Below are 14,987 nucleotides of genomic sequence, written 5' to 3' on the forward strand. Positions count from 1 at the left end.
ATTCTGGAGGAATAATTTGTCTCCGATGATTGCTTAAAGTTTCTGCTGCAGGGTCTGGCTCCTGCCTGTATGAGTGTGCCAAGATCTTTTATAATCTAAGCTACCTGCAAAAAATTATACATAAAAAGAAAGGTTTTTTTAATGATCGTTTATCTAATGACTGTCATTAACTGTTTATCCGAGGAAAAGTTCAGCTGAAAATCGTTTATGAAAATTATATTTTAAAAAAAAACTTCTTTATATGACCTACGGCCTGTTACCCAAGGGAGGCTATGTAAAAAATTCTAACATATTTGTGCATCCCAGACCATGCCCTTCAATACCTTAAAAAAACGAGGAGTTTTCAATAGCATACCAGTTCCAATGGCAGATGAAGCCGTGCCGCAACACTGCCGTGCTAAGGAAGAACGCTGTATGAACATTCGAAAGTTATCAAATTTTCCCCGACAAAGCGTGTCTTTTTAAGGAAAGTTATGCATTTTTTTGCTTGACATTTTGAGATATTTTAGATTAAACAGCTAACAAAATTGTCTGAAAAATTTGAAAACAAATATGCAACATTTTCCAAGAAAAATTAGGTTTAATTGATGGAAATATGGCAACGCCTGAAGGCTCATACGGCGTTCCTCCATAGCACGGCAGAACAGCAGATGTGGTTTTCAAGTTAGCTTTCGGTGTTGAGAGATCTCGTAAATTCTCCCCTCCCATTTTATTTTTTGAATGAGATGAAATCAACATCATCCCTTGAAGTTTTCACGGAATTTTCCTCGTACAGAGAAGGAAAGCTCCCGAAATCCTGAAGAATTGATATTGATAAGTTTTCTATTTAAGGGTGGTTTCACGATAACTGAAATAGTTTTGTCGCCGTAACAGACAATACATTTTTCGGTCATATTTTTAGTAGTAATGATAATAACTCGGATTTTTTCGCATTAATCTACACAGGGTTACGTGTTATAACGCTTTTCAAAGATTTATCGCTCTACTTCTCAATTTTAATATATAAATGGCCGGAAATGTGCTGGTTGTTTCACTGATTTTTTACCGCGTAACAGACAGCACATTTTCGGCCATTTATATATTAAAATTGAGAAGTAGAGCGGTAAATCTTGGAAAAGCATTATAACACGTAACCCTATGTAGATTAATGCAAAAAAATTCGAGTGATTATCATTACTTCTAAAAATATGACCGAAAAATGTGTTGTCTGTCACAGCGAAAAAACTATTCCAGTTATCGTGAAACTACCCATAAAACAATAAGTATGACAGGAACTCAATTATCTGCCACGTCTCAAAGCAAGGAACATTGTTTCGGAGCTCCACCGTCAAAATACAACTATTGCAGCTCCTGAGCACTCATTGTTGCCTATCTCATGAATTGAAGGATAATCAAGAAGCTGCGTTTGCGGCAGACAAGTGTTCGGTGTTCCCATGTTCCCAATATCCTTCAATGATCGGCATTGCAATGAAAATGATCACTCAAAATGTGGAAGAAATGTTTTTTTAATGATCATCTACCCGCGGGAATAGTTGTAGAATTAAGGGGCTTGGAAGACAAGGCGCATAGGTGCAGTTTTTGCTATTTCGAGAAATACGTGTTCGAAGTTTTTGGGTCCTTATGGCGAAAAGAAAGTTCAAACTGACTTTTTGATGCTTAAAAACTGGATCGAATTTGGGAGCGACTTTTTCGCAGAAGATGCATTAAGACTAGTTTAACTTGAAATCATTAGCATCTCAATTTTTTTAAAAACTACTTTTTTGCGCCTTGTCCTCCAAGCCCCTCAATTGTTGAGCCTCACCTCAACATTTTGTTAGACGTCTATGTAAGACCAGAACGAGTAAATTCAACTATTTGACGGTGAAACTGCAGCAATGTGTACCTATCTCGGTTTGCCTCGCAGACTTCCTGCCATACTTTATTTTCCACATGGGAAGCTACTAGACATTATTTTTTTTAATATTTCAGTAATTCTTCTCTTCACGAGGAATATTCTGTAAAAACTTCAGGTCGGATGTCGGTTCGGTCCCTTTTTAAAAATTAAAACAGTAGCGGAGATTTCGAAACACCGCAACCCAGATCCGCGTTTTTGCAGTTTCGCCGTCATTGCAGCTCTTGAGCACCCGCTCTTGCCTATCTTCTTAATCGCAGGCAAATCTTGTAGCTTGGAAGGAAACGCTTGGAAAATTGTCACCGAGCTGACGAGTGAATCTGCAAAAACAGAACTGGGCCTTAATCCCTGAAAGAACCGTCAAAAAAAGAGACACTTTTTTTTGGCCCTCGCAATTGAGATCCGTGGCGGGCTTCTTCTCATCCTCAGATGACTCACGTATTGAAATTTCGGACTGAGATTACGATCCGTTTTTAAAAAAGGGGGGATGGGGGGGGGGGGCGAAGTCTCCGATTTTCACTCATGTTTGCAGGTACTTTAATGGCGAATTCGGGCTCCCAGACCACGTATCTTTTTTTGCGGTGTCTAACATTTCTACGCTATCGGCATAATCTACGCTAACATTTTATTTTTTTGAAGGAGCACAAGTGGATTACATTTTTGTTATAAAGAACCACTATCTCTGGCTCTTCCATAAAAGCACCTTCCTGCAGAGGGGAACCAATGGCTTATATGTTGTTTCTAAAATAAGCTATAAATCCTAAATAATGGTTCCTCATTGCAGAATGTGATCCGAAAAAGCAGGCATCATCACTCTAAGTTTACTCAGAATTTTCTTCGCACGGAGAAGAAGGATCGCGGAAGTTTTTTTATCTGAAAAATGGAGGACGGCAGGAAGTTTGGAACATCGCAAAGCGAGATACGTGGTTTGGGAGTTTCGCCGTCGATGTTAGCTGATTTAGATATTGAAGCGCATTTTGCAGCGATTCCTGCAGCTATTTCTGCAAGGTGAATTTTTATTTTCTTATTCTTTTTCCACAAACCCCCGCCACCCCGCCTGCCTAAGTAGCATTTTTCGATGTAAAAGTTGCAACAAGTTGAAACAATGTTGGTATTAGTTGCAACTTTCGATCAACTTTTGGTCGATAAGTCCCGATTTTCGGCCATCTGATCGGAAGACAAAGTTGCAAACTGCTGAGATTGCAAAATTGCTGCACCAAAGTTGTTTAAAATCTGAAAATAGGCAACCAGCAATACTTTGAAGTTGAAACATGTTTCAACTTAATTGGACGTATTTCTATCAAACGGAACCATGTGCATCATGAAGTGAGCCATGTTATGCACATATTCTTAAGGGTCTCAGGGCTCACGTCTTAATGCACATAGTTCCGTTTGATAGAAATACATCCAATTGCAACTAGTTGCGACAATGATAGCTCCTTCGGGGGAGAGAGTAGGCAATCTGCACATCAATCTATCAGTTGCAAGAATCAAACGATTTTGTTGCAAGTCGATATATGCAACCTCTGTTACTAGGGTGGGCGGGTTTTCTCGGGGGAAACCTCCCTGATTTTTCTTCTCTGTGTGCTTAGAAGAAAGAAAAGAAAATGCGTGATAATTATTGGTACCTGATTCATACTCTTCAATTTGGCGACGACGACGTCGAAGAGCGAGGTTAGCGAGGGAGCCGAGACCGTCGCTTTCACGTTATGCCTTAAGCTCAACATTCTCCGGTAACTTCAGTAAACCGTCTCGTCAATTTTTCACGGCGGTGTCACATCGGGAAATTTCCTATCCCACGTAGAGAGCGTTTTAGTATCATTCAATCGGAATGCCCTGCTAAAAATGGTGAGTACAAATGAGTAGAAAATCGAAGTCAGATGAATAGAATTTCAATTCATATGAATAGAATTTCAACTCATATGAATAGAATTTCAACTTAAATAAATAGGATTTAACACATATGAGCAGAATTTCTCTATTCACTTTTCGCCGACTCATACGACTAGAGATTTAAACTCACACGAGTTCAGCGTTGAATCTACCGTGTCCGATATCTCGGAAACTAGTCACCGCACCAAAAAAATTACAAGAGCAAATTGTTCTTATTTTTCAAAGTTACATATTCGGTCGGTGTCTCCTGGTCAAAACACCACTTCTGAAAAATGAAAAAAATTGAATTCATACCTACGAGTTGAACTTTTCTATACTCTTATGAGTAGAATATTCTTTTGATATGAGTAGGATTTCTACTCACCTAAGTAGGAAATTCTACTCATCTGAGTCGGCGAATTCTGATGCTACTCATCATTTTTAGCAGGGTGCGCCTTTCTTTATTCCTCGTTGCCTAATTTCCTCCCTTGCTTTTTTTTTTTGCTGACCAGCTCCACGCTTCTAATCTTACAGTAATTGGACCGCGTTAAGCAGAGAGGCGAATCAAACATGGTTTAGCAAACGTAGGTAAAGGTGTCGTTTTTCAATGGTTGGTTTGGCACTTTTGAGTACGGTTTTTTGACAAGCAGGAAGTTTGAATTTTCTACTATTAACTTAGGTACGAACGTTAATTTTTTACATCAGGTTAAATGGAAGTTATCGATGGATTCAACGTGATCTACGTAAAAGTTTGACGAGGAAACATGATTTTTACTGCCCAAGCGAAGAGAGCAGTAAGTGCAAACATGAAGTTTTGAGAAAACTGGCTCACAATCAGAAACTTCTGACAGGGAATTTTTCTTTTTTTTTTTTAAACAAGCCTCCATTCTTGGTCAAATTTTCACTAATCGTCTGAAGGACTACTAGAAATCATTGGGATGATTGAAAATCGACCGATTTTATTTCAATTACGGAAAAATGGAATTACTCATTTTCATGTAAGGCTATATTGTTAAGCAAGACATCAGCCGTAAGTGCCATCCTCTGCGTATTTTTCATGGTTGCGTTTCGTACACCTAACAGACACATTTTCAGGTGAGAAATTGGCAGAGGAAGGCGGCACTGTACTCGAAAGCACTGTTTTCATTGGTTCTCTGGAAGAATAATGTCACTTACGGCTGTTTTGCCTGAAACTACGCCATTTTTGCGCACTTACGGCTTTCTGTTTTGATACAATCAAGATGAATGTTGCTGTTTTAGCTATTTCAGTGAATTCACCCAGAAGAGATTAGACAAATATCGAAGGAAACTCGATTTCGAAAATTTGACACTAACTGCTCTATTCGCTATCACGGCAGTGCAGGTGTCTTATTCCCTGCTTCGTTGTTCACTCGCGAATAATTTAAAATCCACCGAGACTTGGATATTTCGGGTAGCCATCGGCAACGCTGCATATTGAAAATAATCCGCGTGGCATAGTGAAGCGAGCACATGTAATTTTTCGAGGGATTTTAATTACAATTTTTTGACGGATTCTTAAGACGACCCTGGAGGATGCAATCACGAATGCGTTTGCAAGACAGCAAACGGTCGTCGCCCGCGGATCAATAGCAACTTGTTTATAGTTACCAATCATCCGTCCGCGGCCCATACAATAACTTCACCAAAAGTAGCTCCGCCGGCTGATTGTTGAAATAAATCGGTAGACAAAGCGATAGTTGAAAGGAAACTGGAATAATTACTATTGGCTGAAACGGGAAGTCGTCATGGGCCAAGGGGAATGATACAACTGCACTGCCGTGCTGAGGAAAAACGCCGTATGAGCCTCCAGACGTTGCCATATCTCCTTGAATGAAAAATGAATTTACTGGGAAAATTGTGAATAATTTTCTTTAATTTTTCCAGGCAGTTTTGTTTTGTATTTAATATAAAATATCTGAAAATTTCAAGGAAAAATATGCTAAACTCCTCTCAAAAATACATGTTTCATGTGGTGAAATTTGGCAACTCTCGAGTGTTCATACGGCGTTTTTCCTGAGCACGACAGTGTAGAGCAGGGTTGAACGGGTGAAATGAAAAATATGAACTATGGAAAATTCCAGTGAAATATTTCATGAAATTTCACAAAGTTGTGAAAAATATGAAACACATTTTCAGGGGCCGGGTATGCAACACGCACTAAAAACACCAAAAGGCAAAAACCAGTTGCCTCTCATTTAATTTTGCATTTAATTTCGAGAAATATTTGTCATATCTTTCTGAAATATCATGAAATTGCTATGTATTATTTTTCATGGAAAATTGCAACCCTGATAGAGGGTAATAGGGTCTCTAGTGGGTTGCCGTTGGGTAGTCTAATATTTACCTCTTTTGTCCATTGCAATCACCCACTTCCACCATTTGCCATTAGTAATTTAAGAAACATTTCCTAAGTTTCGTTTTTTTACCTCCAACGGTTCAAAAGTTAACTTGTTCCCGGTTAGATCTTGTTCATTTATTATGAAAGCAATTCACAAAAACCCTCTCTTAAAGAAAAAGAGAGAGAGAACAGATCTTAAAAATTGAGTGGCTAAAAGCATGGACGAAGATATTACATTAGGTACGTCAGTATACATTCATGCATGCTAAAAGGCCAAAAAAACTGTTTAGTGCATACTCTTATAAAAAGGGATGAGGAGCGGGGGGGGGGGGGGGGGGCATAAGAGGTTTGCTCCTCTTTTCAATTGGTGACAGCAGATCAAGAAATCAAATGAAATTATTGATTAACTTTAGAGGAGTATGATAAAAGTAGCCGCCTCTCCTCTATTGACGATGTCCAGGACAAAATACAAATTATTGCTGGTCTGGGAACTATATATGACATTTACAAGAAATGGATGATGAAGATTTTTCAACAGAACGCTGCATCCCGACATGATATGCCTGGGGCATCCAAGTAGCACAGTGCAACGAAAACATTGAAATTAAATTACCAATTGATTTCAATGCAATTGTAAATTTTTTACCATCAAATTGCAATATTTTTACATAATTTACTCGATTCATGCCGATTTTAAACAATCAACAAAATGAGCGTCATGTGTCAGAAAGATAGGCAATATGCAATGCAATGAAAAATTACAACTTATTTCAATTGTATTGCAATAAGTTCCAATAAATGGGGCCCCTTCAAATAGGAGCTAGGCAACATACACTACACTCAGTCAATATTTTTACTACGTAATTGAAGACACCGCACCAAGAACAGCCTATAACTGGAAACCGCGTTTTGAGAAAAACGCATTTAAAGTTTTGTTTTTGATGTACTGCGCAGACTTTTCTATGCAGGTACCCTGTTTTGGTGTTTTTGGGTGACCTAACCCTTCTATTGAAGGATGCCGGGTAGATTTTGCGATACATTTTGGGTTTATACTCTCATATATTTAATTTAAAAAAGCGGTTTATAGGCCATTATTACGCCCAACAGTCATTTTGGTGGCAATATGAAGTATAAATCATTTTAATCACTTATGATTAACGCAAAATGAAAGAATATCGATAGTGAGTAAAGGAAGGGGTAACTAGCACCTTATAGGCCCGTTTATAGGTCGTTCTTGCACCCATCGATCCAGAGGCCTGACTTAACTCGGAAAAAAAAAGGTTTTTCGACCTCGAGCCGTTACCTATCTATATTCTATCGCTACCACAGCATAGTCCAGGGTACGTAGAATCCGAAAAGCAGATGGGCGTAATAACGACCTATACGCCTATAGGCTGTTCTTGGTGCGGTGTCCTCAATTGTAATCTTCCGTCACATTCTTACGGCGCAATGATACAACTATTTGAACTCTCCGGAATGCGTGAGGTATCACGCCGCATTTGAAGGCGTTTTCAAAACAGCCAAGTTCCGATACCCGGATTATCGTTTTGCAAAGTTCTTATTATTATGTTTTATTTCCTACCATTTGTTTGTTTTCAATCCTCCTATAAAAACTACTCATTTGCTGAATACACTTCTGGCTGGAGCGCATTTTAGCTATGCATTCACGACTACTAAAATGTCAAAGGAAATCGACAAGACTAGCGTGTATGAAGGCTATTTCAATTGTAATCTGCCGTCGCATTTCTAAGGCGCAATGATACAACTATTTGAACTCTCCCGAATGCGGGAGGTATCACGCCGCATTTGAAGGCGTTTTCAAAACAGCCAAGTTTCGATATCAGGTTTGTAGTTTCGCAAGAACTTGGAGCACAAAATCAATAGAATGACTGATTTTACGAGCTAATGCAACTCAAAAAATTTGTGTTATATTTGACGGAAGCGTTACAAAACAGTTCGGTCAGAAAGGAGGGGTTGCGATTTGGGTCGAAATCGGCCCCTCCACGGAATTGAGAAATTTTTGGATATACGGCAATTGACGGTGCATATTTGACAGAAAGGATCGAATTTTGCCGATACTAACGTTTTTTGGCTGCGAAACAGGGGCCTAAACATGGCTCCGAAGGCGAAAATAGCTGAAATTTCGCGTTTTTCGCGGTTCCACCTCAGATTTCGACCTTGGCCAGAAGGCGACGGGTGATGAGCATTGAATATGGTGTTAAGGACACCTAGACACGTAACACACTTGAATATGACCAACCGTCGCCTCTGGGCCCAACTTCAAAATCGAACTTTTCCAACTTTTTAGCCCGAAATAGCTGAATATCCATGTTTTTCGCGGTTCTACCTCAGATTTCGACATGGGCCCCAAGGCGACGGTTGATCATATTCAAGTATGTTACGTGTCTAGGTGTCCTTGACACCATATTCGAAGCTCATCACCCGTCGCCTTCTGGCCCAGGTCGAAATCTGAGGTGGAACCGCAAAAAACGCGAAATTTCAGCTATTTTCGCCTTCGGAGCCATGTTTAGGCCCCTGTTTCGCAGCCAAAAAACGTTAGTATCGGCAAAATTCGATCATTTATTGTCAAATATGCACTGTCAACTGCCGTATATCCAAAAATTTCTCAATTCCGTGGAGGATCGATTTCGACCCAAATCGCAACCCCACACCGAAAAAAGGGGGGTGTCAAATCAACACAGAGTTGTGTTGGGTTGGCACAACTGTTGGATTGGCCATTTTTACAGAACACAACGTAGTGTTAAATCAAGAAAATAGTTGTGTCAGATCAAGTAGACAGGTTGTCACCACTTAACACTCTGAGTTGGGTCAAGTCAAAGAAAGTAGTTGTGTTAAATCAACACAACCTACATTGGAAAAAAAAAAAGCTTGAAGCAAAGGTGAAAAGTTACAGGATTAAATACGGAACTTAAATGGATTTGGTGCCGAGGCATCCTATCGTCACGTGAGCGATATTAAATCTCTATACAATTATCCGCATCACGGTCGTTCCCAAACGGTCTCCCATCTAAGTACTAACTACGCCCGATGTTACTTAACCCCGCGATCGCCCAAGTGCCGCTGCAGTGGAGTTCCGGAAGCTCTCTTTACATGGTGGGGTAACTAAGCGTTCATAAGCGTCCTCAGCGCCAATTCCATGTTTGAAAGCAATGATATTCTCGGAAATTTCTATGCAGTTTCAAAGGAAGAAGTAAAATTAAGAAAAATAAATTTATAAAAAATAAATAAAATGAAATAAAACAAAAAATGAATAAATATATGGTAACTAGTATAAAGAAACAAAATAAAATAAAGTAGATTGAGATAAATATAAAGAAAATAAAATATGTCAAAATATTTGAATAAAATAGTATTGGTGGTATGTAGAATTTATTCGGCTCCAAAGTAACTTTTGGCTATAAGGCACCTCGTTTGCTCCAAGATCTACACGGCATTGTATCAAGTTAAAGCTACGATTTCTTGATTCAAATTAATTGTTCTCTCAATTTGAGAAACTTTATTGTGTTATTGTATCACAATGAAGATTTCTTGATACGAGAAAATCGTTTTCTCAATTCGAGACAATCAGTTGTGTTCTCTCATTACAAAAAATTGTGTTCATTCATGCCAACAGTAGCCGTGTTGACTCAAGAAAAATTGGGTTGAAATGACACAATATTGTGTTGCGCCAACACAAAGCCTCCTGACCCAACTTCGTAGTGTCAATTTAATGCAACTCGTATACTTCAATCAACACAACATAGCTCAACACAACTTATTGGTTTGATATATCCCAACGATTTTTTTCAGTGCATCTTTTTAGGGGTCAAAATCGAAAGTTCGCCAAACGAGCCGAAACCAAGCATGTTCGCTTGAAAATGACCCGCTGAGTGCGATTTTCTGGTCGGAAAAGCTCCTCGAGTCCGCTGCTTGACTCTATCTGCGAAAAACGCCTGGCAAAAACGGGCCAGAAAACACTCGTTTCAGACCAGTTTTTCGCTGTTCCTCGGCTCAGGAAGCCCCGCCCAACCGCGAGATTGTGCGCAATCAATCCAGCGCTTTCATCTACGTAGGATCCGACTGAAATCTCGGAATTTTTTCTCTGGACGAGAATCAAGAAAAATTGACAGGGGTTACATGAACTAAATTTTAAGGGTCAAAATCGAATGTTTGCCCAGCTAAAAACAAGCATGTTCGCTTGCAAATGACCCGCTGAGTGCGATTTTCCGGTCGGAAAAGCTCCTAGAGTCCGCTGCTTAGCGGTATCCGCGGAAAACCCCTGGCAGAAACAGTGAAAAACTGGCCAGAAACACTCGTTTCAGACCAGTTCTACGCTGTTCTTCGGCTCAGGAAGTCCCGCCCAACCGCGAAATTGTGCGCAATCAAACCAGCGCTTTCATCTACGTAGGATCCGACTGAAATCTCGGAATTTTTTCTCTGGACGAGAATCAAGAAAAATTGACAGGGGTTACATGGACTAAATTTTAAGGGTCAAAATCGAATGTTTGCCAAGCTATAAACAAGCATGTTCGCTTGCAAATGGCCCGCTGAGTGCGATTTGCCGGTCGGAAAAGCTCCTCGAGTCCACTGCTTGGCGCTATTCGCGGAAAACGCCTGACAGAAACAGTGAAAAAGTTGGAAGCTAAAAAGTTGGAAAAGTTCGATTTTGAAGTTGGGCCCAGAGGCAACGGTTGATCAGATTCAAGTATGTTACGTGTCTAGGTGTCCTTGACAGCATATTCGAAGTTCCTCACCCTTCGCCTTTGGGCCCAGGTCGAAATCTGAGGTAGAACCGCGAAAAACATGGATTTTCAGCTATTTCGGGCTAGAAAGTTGGAAAAGTTCGATTTTGAAATTGGGCCCAGAGGCGACGGTTGATAATATTCAAGTATGTTACATATGTTACAAGTCTACGTGTGATTGACACCATATCCGAAACGCGTCACCCGTCGCCTTTGGGCCCAGGTCGAAATCTGAGGTGGAACCGCGAAAAACGCGAAATTTCAGCTTCTCTCGCCTTCGGAGCCATGTTTAGGCTCCTATTTTGCAGCCAAAAAACATGAGTATCGGCAAAACTCAATAATTTCTGTCAAATATGCATCGTCAACTGCCGTGCATCCAAAAATTTCTAAATTCCGTGGAGGGGCCGATTTCGGCCCAAATCGCAACCCCTCCTTTAAATCAACCTACGGTCCATTATATGGTTCATATTCATTTGTTTTGTTCCTTACTATTTGTTGATTTTTAATCTTCCTATAAAAACCACCCATTTGCTGAATCCACTCCCGGATGGAGCGCATTTTAGCTATGCATTTGCGACTTCAAAATGTTATGTTTAGAGTCGGGTGGGTGACAGGGCTATTCGGCGGACGCCACAAATAACACCGAAGTTGGAGGACACGACAAAATTCTTTATTCAAAGGGAGGAAACACGGTAACGGTTGACAAGGGACAAACAGGGTCGGTGAACAGTACGGTAGACGAGAGACAACGACAAGATGGCGGATGCTATGTACAGTGTAGCCAAATCTACATTCACGACATCCTCTCCCCGCTAGGGTAGAAAAAAAAAATTTTACATGTTTAGTCAACAAGAGAATTTCAAGAATTTACAAATTTTGACAATTATTTTAAATGTAGTTAACAAATAGAATTTCAAGGAATTTATAAATTTTTGACAATTGTTTTAAATGTAAGGTCAACAAGAGAATTTCGAGGAATTAACAAATTCTGACAATTAAAGATCTAAGCGGTCACGCTGTTTCCGGATTCTGCCAGAACGTCGCACTTCTGGGTGCAAGGTTGTTGAACTGGGAACAGATGTAACCGGTCTGTTTTGACAAGACTGCTTTGGGGCACTGATTTTGGATGATGCCAAATTTGGCTGCAGATGACGCAAAGGACTAGTCACCACATACCGGCGACAACTCTCCTTGTTCACCCAAGAATTTTCAAGTTTAGATGACTCAAGAACTGGTGCCTTATTCTGAAGCGAATCCATTGACAAAGAAGTTACTTTTAACTGATTTACATGTACTAATTTAGTGTTACCATCTAAATTTACTAAATAGGTTGTTGGGCTTACATTTCTAATTATTTTACCTATTTTTGTTTCATGGTTTTTGCTAAATTTTACTAAGACTTTGCAATCAGGTTCCAACTTAACTAATTTTCTAAATGTTTGTCCTTGTGGTTTACATAACGAGAGCGGAATTTGAGGTTTATAGTTAAAAATTAATTCAGCTGGGGTTTTTCCTTTTACTGTGGTTGGAGTGTTTCGGTAGTGAAGCAAAAATTCTGATAAAATATTTGTTAAGGAGTATGATTTTTCAACATTTTTAGCGTCCATAATACCTTTCTTTAAAGCACTTTTGATGGTACGTACTGCTCTCTCTGCAGTACCATTGCTTTTCGGATGATACGGTGGCGATTTCGACACCAAAATATTGTTGGCTGTACAGAAGTCTAAAAATTCTGCCGAATCAAACGGCGGGCCATTATCACTTACTATTTCTTTGAGAAGCCCAAAGGTACAAATGTGTGAACTTAACTTAGCTATAACACTTTCAGCAGAAGTAGACTTAACTTGGCAGACATCTAACCAATTTGAATAAGTATCAACTAAGAGAAAGAATGTATTATTATCGAAATAAAAATGATCCACATGGACTCTCTCCCAAGGAGAACTTGTGACGGGCCAGGACACAGATTCACAAGACAAAGGTTTAAAATTTAGTGATTGGCATGCTTCACAAGATTTACTAATGCTTTCTATATCTGAGTTTAGGCTTGGCCACCAAACATTTTGCCTTGCCAATAACTTCATCCTAACTATTCCTGGATGCGATTTGTGAAGTAAATTTAAAACGATTTTCTGTAATTTACTGGGGATGACAGCGCGATCACCAAACAAAATGACTTCTTCCTCTAAGGACAAAAATTCCTTAATTTTGAAGAATGGTACAAGATTTTTATCTTCAATAGAGTTAGGCCAACCAATCAACACAAAATTATGCACTTGGCTTAGAAGGGGATCTTCCTGAGTTGCTGTGGCTACAACAGAGCTTGTAACAGGTAAATCAGGCATGATTTCAATGTAAGAATTGATGACTTTTACTTGCTCTTGTTCCAGTGGCAATCTAGAAAGAGCATCAGGGGCGGCTAATAAGGTTGCCTTTCTATGTTCTACTGTGAAATTATATGCACTTAGTGTGACTGACCATCTTTGAATTCTAGGGGACGCAATGACAGGTATTCCTTTACACAATAAAGTTTTCAACGGGTGATTATCGGTGACTAATGTAAAATGTTTTCCATACAGATATTTGTGAAACTTCTTAACACTATAAACTACGCCTAGTGCTTCTCGATCAAGTTGTGAGTAGCGTTTTTGTGCGGGTGACAGGGAGGCTGAAGCGTACATGACAGGTTTTTCTAGATTATTGACAACGTGACACAAGACTGAACCGACACCAAATGGTGACGCATCAGAGCAGACTACCATAGGTTTTTGAGGATCATAAATTTCTAATACAGGTTTATCACACAATTTAGCCTTAATGAAATCTAAAGCGGATTGACATTCAGTTGTCCACTCAAATTTTTGGTTTTTTGTTAACAGTTGATTAAGTGGCCTAAGATGAGTACTTAAATTTGGCAAGAACCTAGCATAAAAGTTAACAAGACCTAAATAAGATCTTAGTTCAGAAACATTAGTAGGTACTTTGGCATGAATTATTGCTTCAATTTTCTCATCAGTGGGGTGAATTCCTGTTTTATTTATTCTATAACCTAATAACTCTATTTCAGTAACTAACCAAAGACACTTTGGAAGGCCAACTTGAACGTGATGCACATTTAAACGGTCCAAAACTTCCAGCGTAATTTTTAAACATTCATCATAATTTTCTCCCCCTACGACAATGTCATCCAAGAATTTAGCTACGCGTTTCATGCGAGCCAAAAGAGTGTCCATAACGCTTTGGAAAACCGGCGGTCCCACCTTAACGCCATATTGCAAGCGATTAAATCGAAATAAACCCCAGGGAGTGTTAACGGTTAAAAGCTCTTGACTCTCCGGAGCAACTCTTAGCTGAAGATAAGCTTCAGTTAAATCTATTTTGGTAAAATAGGAACAATTTGAAAGGGTGGCCCAAATGTCTTCAAGTTTAGGTAAAGGATAGTGATCCATTTGAAGCTGAGGGTTAATCGTTCTCCGGAAGTCTGTTACAATCCTAATTTCGTTATTCTTTTTGACAATAGGCCAAATTGGTGATGCCCAGTTCGAATGGTTTACTGGTTCTAATCTTTTGTTTTTCACCATTTCAGCCAGCTTAGCTTCGACTTTTTCGCAGAGACTGTAGGGTAACTCATAATATTTATGAAATATAGGGGTAGCGTTAGGCATAAGAACCAGTCTAGCCTGAAAGCCTTGTATTGCTTCAGACTTATCTGCATTGAAAACCCAGGGAAACTTATGACGATATATTTCTACAAAATTAGAATTGCTGATTTGTTTAACTTCATTAGGAGGTGTGTCATTGAGAATAGTATCTTTTAACTGTGGTTCAAGGATGTTTAACCATTCTCTTCCCAAGAGCATTGTGGCAGGTTTAGAGAACTTAACTATAATTAAACGTAAATTAAAATCATTACCCTTGTATCGAACTTTCACCATCACTTGGCCGACTGTATTCAAGCCATAGTTATCAACACCATAAAGTTGAACAGAGGAGGGTGAAATTACTAATTTAGGAAATTTCTGTTGAAACTCTAGCATTGATATGATTGAATATGGGGATCCGCAATCAATTTCGCACTTAATATCAACACCATTAATGAGCATTATTCTCAAATACGGAGCTC

At 39.3% G+C, this 14,987-nt stretch overlaps 2 protein-coding genes across 2 annotated transcripts in view; both read right to left on the minus strand.

The window, feature by feature from the left end:
- The window catches only part of LOC109036846 (uncharacterized), a 109,868-nt gene extending 103,836 nt beyond the window's left edge, over positions 1–6,032 (minus strand). The window contains exon 1 of the mRNA XM_019051242.2: positions 3,520–6,032. Coding sequence (XP_018906787.2) covers positions 3,520–3,618 — 99 coding nt within the window. The 5' untranslated portion in view covers positions 3,619–6,032. The remainder of the gene's footprint in view (positions 1–3,519) is intronic.
- A 5,827-nt stretch (positions 6,033–11,859) lies between these two features.
- Positions 11,860–14,967, minus strand: LOC109042251 (uncharacterized). Its single transcript, XM_019058903.2, has one exon. The coding sequence runs from the start codon at positions 14,965–14,967 to the stop codon at positions 11,860–11,862; it is 3,108 nt and encodes a 1,035-aa protein (XP_018914448.2).
- Positions 14,968–14,987: the final 20 nt, after the last annotated feature.

The sequence above is a fragment of the Bemisia tabaci genome, chromosome 9, assembly GCF_918797505.1.
Source record: "Bemisia tabaci chromosome 9, PGI_BMITA_v3".
Lineage (NCBI taxonomy): Eukaryota > Metazoa > Arthropoda > Insecta > Hemiptera > Aleyrodidae > Bemisia > Bemisia tabaci.